Source organism: Phaethon lepturus, unplaced genomic scaffold, assembly GCF_000687285.1.
Source record: "Phaethon lepturus isolate BGI_N335 unplaced genomic scaffold, ASM68728v1 scaffold24548, whole genome shotgun sequence".
Lineage (NCBI taxonomy): Eukaryota > Metazoa > Chordata > Aves > Phaethontiformes > Phaethontidae > Phaethon > Phaethon lepturus.
In genome coordinates, this window is record NW_010560086.1 from 3,700 (window position 1) to 11,226 (window position 7,527).

At 57.9% G+C, this 7,527-nt stretch overlaps 1 protein-coding gene across 1 annotated transcript in view; it reads left to right on the forward strand.

Annotated features, from left to right (window-relative positions):
• Positions 1-6,402, forward strand: part of LOC104625828 (parathyroid hormone/parathyroid hormone-related peptide receptor-like) — a 6,597-nt gene extending 195 nt beyond the window's left edge. The window contains 13 exon segments of the mRNA XM_010293570.1: positions 1,509-1,614; positions 2,051-2,161; positions 2,283-2,407; positions 2,609-2,703; positions 3,067-3,253; positions 3,710-3,863; positions 4,044-4,104; positions 4,693-4,759; positions 5,045-5,143; positions 5,526-5,663; positions 5,789-5,830; positions 6,060-6,217; positions 6,219-6,402. Coding sequence (XP_010291872.1) covers positions 1,509-1,614; positions 2,051-2,161; positions 2,283-2,407; positions 2,609-2,703; positions 3,067-3,253; positions 3,710-3,863; positions 4,044-4,104; positions 4,693-4,759; positions 5,045-5,143; positions 5,526-5,663; positions 5,789-5,830; positions 6,060-6,217; positions 6,219-6,402 — 1,527 coding nt within the window.
• The last annotated feature ends 1,125 nt before the right edge of the window (positions 6,403-7,527 follow it).

The window sequence follows — 7,527 nt, forward strand, 5'->3', positions numbered from 1 at the left end:
TGGCGCTCGTGTGTGATCGTGTTCGGAGGGGAGAGCCTCTCGCTCCGGCTAAAAGCTTTCCAGCAGCCCTGGAGGCTCCGCGACCTGATGGTTTTTCCATTTCTTGGGTGCATCCAGGGCAGGGTTCGCTGCCTCGGAGGTGATTTGTGGTCAGCGCAGGCGAGGCTGGAGGGACCTGGCGAGGGCAGAGCTGGGCGCACCCAGTGCCTCTCCCAAAGCTGGGCCCCCACCCTGCTGATGCACCCCCAGGGCACCACCAGGCCAGGACCCCCACTCCTGCCCTACGCCCCTCACCACTCCGCCCCCCCGTCCACCCACCCTGCTTTTGGGAGGGGTGTGAGTGGGAGTTCGGGGTCTCCTCTCTGGGGCAGGATTTGGCCGTGCTCACCTGTGGGGAGTCTGAGAGCCAACGCGAACCCCCCGCATCCCGGCTCCAAACTCCTTTGAGCATCTCAGCCCAAAACGTCCCAAAAGCCGTTTACACGTGTGACCAGCTGCACTCGTCTGCATCGTGCTGCGCCCGGTGTTGGGCACCCCCGTGTTTGCAGAGCCCGGATGGCCACTTTGACCAGGGGTTGCCAGAGCTGGCTCTGAAGGGCTCCGTGTGGGCAACGGGGGCATCCAGCACCGCTCTTGGGGTGGGTGAGAAGGAGCCGGGCAGAAGCCTGACGTGCCACTGATTTCTAGCACAGAAACATGGACATTTCTCAGTGGACCGTGGACAGGGTGGAAGGGGGGCTCATGGTCAGCCTCAGACTTGCAAGGGGGAAAACCGTGAGCGGGAAGGCAGGCAGCACTCTTCTCTTCCCCCGTATTGTTTGGATCTACCCGAAGCCGCGCAAAACCTGCCTTGCCCGGGGAGGGCTGGGAGAGCCCCGCCATGCCGTGGCTGTGCCGTCAGCTTTGCCTACCAGCACATCCATTTTCCATGCGTGCTCCTGCCTTCCCTGCCTGGCTCTTGCACCGGCTTTGATTCTCATTTCTTGCCTCAAGGATGGTCCTGCTTGATGCTACGAGTCTGCGGGTGAGACCACCACCCTGCAGGGTTCAGCAAAGCGTCATTTCCACCGCGGGAGATGATGTTCCCATAACAGCCCTTGAGCCCCTTGTGATTTTGGACTTGGTGTCAATTAGCTGGTTGGATTCAGGGGTTGGTGGCAGGGAGCAATGGGGTGGTTTTTGGCAGCAGAAGTGATGTGGGTCCTGCCCCGAGTCGGGAATTCTTTGTGGGTCTCCTCAACGACCTTTGGGGTGCTGCTGGGACAGAGCAGCTTCGCTCCCAGCTACGGGATCCCGGATCCCAGCTGCGGGTGGCTCATGTCGCTGAGCAGGCGGTGGCAGCTCTCTGGGGACATGGAGATCACCAGGGTGGGTCAAGCTCTCCCAGGGAGGATTAATCTCTAAGTTGTGAGCACAAAGAGGAGACCTGAGCTGAGCTGCCGTCTGAGACTGCTGGCCCAAGCCAAGCCACGGGGAGGTGGGGTTCGTCACCGGTTTTGTCTTGGCAGGTTGACCCCGATGATGTTCTCACAAAAGAAGAGCAGATCTATCTCCTGGTGGAAGCGAAGGAGAAATGTCAGAGAGACATAAAAGCCCAACTGGAGAAGACCAAAGGTAGTGTCCCTCCCCTGCACGTGGGTCAGGCAGCCCAGCGGAGCCGGCCACATTGTGGGAAACGCTCTCCCCTCTGACGGGGGTGTGATGGGGCCAGGGAGACGCGCAGCTCCTGGGTGCCGCAGGGTCCCGGTGTGGGTTTGTGCAGCTCCTGGCACCGTGGCTGCTCTGGGCGCAATTAAGTGCTCATTAAATCATCGCCCTGCTCAGCCAGCCGCCGGCTGCCCTGCGCACACCACAAATGAGAGCACGTGGAGGGGCTGCCCCAGGGTCGTGTCCCCAGACCCCCCTCAGCTCCCCCTGCTCTGCAGGCCAGGGGTGATCGCGCAGCAGCGCGTTTTCCTTGCCCCGGTCCGGCACACACTGGCGGAAGCCGGAGGTTACGATGTGGCCCTGTTTGGAGCCCAACTGACATGTGTCTTTGCTCCTTGGCCAGACACCAGTTGCCTTCCAGAGTGGGACGGGATTATCTGCTGGCCGAAGGGCTCCCCCAGCCAGGAGGTGTCGGTGCCCTGCCCCGACTACATCTACGACTTCAACCATCAAGGTAAGCGCTTGCGCCCGGGCAGGGAGCGACCTCACCTTGGTGATAATCCTCCACCGAGCAGGGATGCGTCTGGGCCTCCCGCGGGTCCCACCACCGTCACAGCACCCGTCGCCGTTCCCAGGTCGTGCCTACAGGTACTGCAGCGCCTACGGGAATTGGGCCATGGCTCTCAGCATCAACAAGACCTGGGCCAATTACACCGAGTGTGCTCTGCTCTTCTCCTCCGAGAGCCGGAGCCGCGAGAAGGTGATGCTGCTCATCGGAGGAGCTGCGTAAAAGGGGTGGGGATGAGGGACTGGGAAGTGCAGCAAAGGCCAGGGGAATTGCTCGTCCCCCTCCGCTCCCCAAACAAGCCCTGGTCCTCCTGTGCTCTCAGCCCAGAGGCTGGGGGCAGAGGAAGGGGCCTGGGCTGCAGAGGGGTTGTGGAGCACAGCCCTTCTCTTCCAGGAGGTGTTTGACCGCCTGCACCTGATGTACACCGTTGGCTACTCCATCTCCCTGGCCTCCCTCATCGTCGCCGTCTGCATCCTCTCCTACTTCAAGTAAGGAGCCGAGTTCCCATCTCTGTGTGTGGGAGAACCGTCTGCTCGCCACCGGCTGCACACATGACCCCCTGAGGGGGTGCAGCCCCGTAGGGAACGGGAGTGAGCGCCAAACCCCAGCACAAGCATCAGACCATTTCCCAAAGCCCCAGAACACCCCCAATATGACCAGCTCCCCATCCACTCCACCCTACTCTTGAAGGCGTTGATGCCCCACGTGCCCCCAGGTCTGGCTTCTGTGCCCATGGGAGGGCTGACACCTTGGAGCTCACCTTCTCTGGGACCGCCCTGTTGCCTGAGCCCACATGTGATGAGCTGCTTGGGCAGCCGGGGCTGGGCTCGTGTCGCACCCCTTCTCCATAGGCGCCTGCACTGCACACGCAATTACATCCACGTCCACCTCTTCACCTCCTTCATCTGCCGGGCGGTGAGCATCTTCGTGAAGGACGTGGTGCTCTACTCGGGCACACTGGCCAGTGACACAGAGAAGATGCGGGAGGACGACTTCAAGGCAGAAATGGCTCCCACGCCGGGACAACGGAGCCACCTGGCAAGTGGCGCGCCAAGACCGGAGGCAGGATCAGGGGAAAAGGGGATTTAGGAGCCCTGGTGCAAGGGGATGTGCTTGGGACCCTCCCAGATCGGGGCTGTGCTGCTCAGGTGATGCAGTCGGGGAGGGATGAAGGGCCACCTACAGCTCTGCCCAGCTGCTCCCCATCCTGGTCCCACAGTAGAGGTCAGAGCCACAGAGGACACGGGTCTCGCAGCCTGTCTGAGCTCAGAGTGCCTGGGTACGGGAAATACCTCTCCTATGGGAAATGCCTAAGCACCCGCTCCGCGTCTGATGCTGGAACATCCCGGGGGAGATGTAGCGCTCTGCAAGAGGAGGAACGTGAGCCGCGCGTGGGGCACAGCCTGGCTTTTGCTGGCCAGAGAGCAAAAGCCACCGGGTTTTGGTTTCAGGGGACAGCCTAACATGAGCACCTCTCTGACTATATATCCACAGGTTGGCTGCAAGGTGGTGGTGACTCTTTTCCTCTATTTTCTGGCCACCAACCACTACTGGATCCTGGTGGAAGGTCTCTACCTGCACAGCCTGATCTTCATGGCCTTCCTCTCCAACAAGAACTACTTGTGGGTCCTCATCATCATCGGCTGGGGTAAGCATGGACCCCAACCCAATGCTGCGGCTGCTGAGGCCAGCTGGGAGCTGCGGCATCAGCCGTGGTTGAGCGGCTCTGAGTGCCCAGATAAGGGCAGTGGGATGCAGACGAGCTGCCAGGAATTGGTTTGGTCTGCAAACGTGATGCTTCACCCATGCTCCGTTCCTGTCCCTCCAGGTCTCCCCGCTGTGTTTGTGTCTGTCTGGGCCAGTGTCAGGGCTTCCCTGGCAGATACACAGTACGTAGGTCCACCTTCCCTGACAGTCCTTTGGGGAGGGAAAGACTAGTTGCAAATGCTAGCAAAAAAAAAAAAAAAATCTGTGGCCACTACAACTTTGAAAAATGAAAATTTGCCAAAAAGAACAAGAGGCTTCAAGAGATGTTATAAGGCTTGTTCCTAAAATTGTCAGTAATCTAGACCAATAGTGGATGTTCTGCATTTGGGAGGAAGCTGAATGCAGGTTTACACTATAAATTGATCAATAAACAGTGCAAAGATAAATGCTAAAGGACATGTTCTAAAGTTAAGCATTTAAAATGAGAAAAGCCACATAATGTACAGCAAGAGTTTTAGATGGCAAAGGAGCTCTCAGGAAGGTTAATGCTAATTTAAAACTGATTTGCAACACCGTGATGGTTAAGGATGCTTGTAGCACAGCTGCTGTTGGGTCAAGGTTTACACAAACTCCACAAACTTCTCACCCAGGGTTGGTGAGGGGTGGGAGGATGGGGACAGTGGCTCGGGGCACAGGGAGCCATCAGCCGGCAATTTTCCTTACCAGTGATTTCAGGCTTTTCCAAGGTGTTTCTTTACTGGTCTCTTCAGGTGCTGGGACCTCAGCGCAGGGAACATGAAGTGGATTTATCAGGTCCCCATCTTGGCCGCCATCGTGGTAAGAATCCCATGGCTGAATCTCCCAACGTGTTTTGGTTAAAGGGGATCGATACAGACCCAGAGCCATTCGCCTGTGGTCACTGGGGTTGGTCCCCAGCCGCCAGGGAGGGCCCACGTGATGCAAAGGGATCCAGGGGCACTGGTCCCTCCCCGCTCTGACCACAGCATCACCCGCACGTCCCTGCCTGCAGCTCACCCAGAACTGCCTGTCCTTGGCCCGGGGGCCTGCTCGGGCAGGCCATTCACCGCGGGCAGCAACACCGTGGCGCATGTCTGTCGGCAGGTGAACTTCTTCCTCTTCCTCAACATTGTCCGGGTGCTGGCCTCCAAGCTCTGGGAGACAAACACAGGGAAGCTGGACCCCCGACAGCAGTACAGGCAAGTACTGGCAGCACCAAAACCAGGCCCCAGCCTTGGTCTGCTCATTTTCTGCCTGTTTAGCTGAGACGGCTCCCCAGAGGTTGTGAATAAAGAGCAGGGGCACGGGAACGGCTGCAGGAGCGAGGGAAGGTGGCCGGACAGTGGCAGCCAGCACTTCTGGCAGCCCAGTTCACCTGAAAGAGCAGGCTCAGGAGTTCAAGCTCTGAACCCTTCTGCGCCCTTCCTCAAGCTGGACAGCATGCAATAGCTACACACAAACCAGCTGCGGCGGCGGCTGAAGTGGCTGCCCTCTTCGCTGGGACGCTTTCCAACATCTGCAAGCGGGCTGCAGGCTGGCTGGCAGGGCCCGGCTAACGGCTCGGAGCATTTCTCCTCTCAGGAAGCTGCTGAAGTCCACGCTGGTGCTGATGCCGCTTTTCGGAGTCCATTATGTGGTGTTCATGGCCATGCCCTACACTGAAGTCTCTGGCGTCCTGTGGCAAATCCAGATGCATTACGAGATGCTCTTTAACTCCTCTCAGGTACGTCACCATGGGGCTGCTGGCCCTGCTCTGGACACCGAGCGATGCTCGGCCGGGGAGGGTGGAGACACACGTACAGCGTCCCGGCTCAGGACTCAAACTCCACCTCTGTCTCTTTTTGGCAGGGTTTCTTTGTGGCTTTTATCTACTGCTTTTGCAATGGGGAGGTAAGTTAGAAGCGTGAGCAGCTGAGCTCCCTGTTACAGCCCCTTTAGGGTTGGGGAAGTTAACCTGCAGCCCCCAGGCTGGGATAACCAGAGGGAAAACTTGGATCCGTCCCTCTCAGTAGGATTTGGAAAGAGAAAAAGAAACATCAGTAGGAGTGAAAACCATGGGGAAGGGATGTCTGCTTTGCTGTCTCTGGACACCAGCAGCCGACTCCAATCTCTCCTTCAGGTGCAGGCAGAGATTAAGAAAGCCCATTTTCGGAGAAGCCTGGTGCTGGACTTGAGGCAGAAAGCGCGTGCCACCAGCGCGGCTGGGAGCTGCTACTATGGAGGGCTGGCCTCCCATGCCACCACGAGCTTCAGCACAAGCCTCACAGGCCGAGGGGAAAAAAATGCTCCCTGCCTGTGCCAGCCTGCCGGGCTACATCCCCAGCTCCTTCACCTCGGATAACTTTTTGCCTTGTCCGACCCAGGAGATGAGCCAGAAAGCCTGTGGGGAAAACACAGTGGATGTAATGGACCTGAATCAGCGGCACCCCAACCTAAACAAGGAGCTGGAGACGATGCTCTGAACTGGATTGTGTCTCTCCCATCTGGACATCCAGCTGTGCCTGGAAAGATGCTGATCCTCACGCTTTGGGCTCCTTTTATGCTTGCACGGAGAGGCAGGGTAGGGGATAGCAGCTGGAACAACACCGTTCCCTTTCCCTCACAGCCAGTGTGCAAAGGGACCACATGCTCTGGCTGCTTCTACCTGCCTGGTCTGAAAACGAGCGGCCAGTTCAAAACCTCATTTCCTTCCTCACACAAGCGATCGATGTAAGCCATGTCTGTGCATGCAAAGCCTCAAATGACATCACCAGGAAACAATCCTACAGGCTCCATCTTACCTCGACAGTCTGGAAAGTGACTTCAGCTCCAGCGTATATAAAGCCGATTCAGTGAGCCCATAGTCCTGAAGCCCAATTCCCGCGTGGTACAGCCCGGGGCTGGCAGAGTGCAGGGCTATTCTGCAGCTCACCCCGTCCTTGCATCCTTGTGCAACTCACAGATACTGCGAAGCCCAGCCACAAACAGGGAGCATGAGCCACTGGGAAATGATGGGCTCAGGGAGGCAGGCCAAGCTTTGGGAAGGGTGCAGCAAAATGCCTGGGTCCCCCATGCTTTACAGCGCAGTTTCCATAAACGCACAGGCCACTGCATGCACGAGCCTTGGCCCTGTAATCTTTTTGCAGGCTAAAAAGTGAATAAAGAGACGGTCTATACAGCTCGTTTCCACCCTTGAACTCCGTTGCGGACCCAGTGGTGTTACGCACAGCGATGGGTTGCTGGAGGGCAGCAGAGGCTGTGAAGGGCTGGAAACCCAGTCACCTTCACGCCAGCTCTACTCTCGGTGCTTGCTGTTGGGGACGAGGCAGCCCCGACTTCCCCCGCCATCTCTGCTACACGTGCGCTGCCTGGGAAAGCTCATCACCCTGATGGGAAAAGGCATTCCCAAAGAGCCTGCAATGCTCAGCCCAGACAATTCAGCCAGACCACAGGGGAGGGGAGAATTACCACGTCGTTGGGAGAGGGGGTATATACACCAGTTAAAATTAAACAGCATGTTGGTGGTAGCATGGAGACTGCTCTAATGAGACACAGTCCCTCAAGGCAGACGTTTCATGATAAAGACAGTGAACAGGTAAATAATTCTG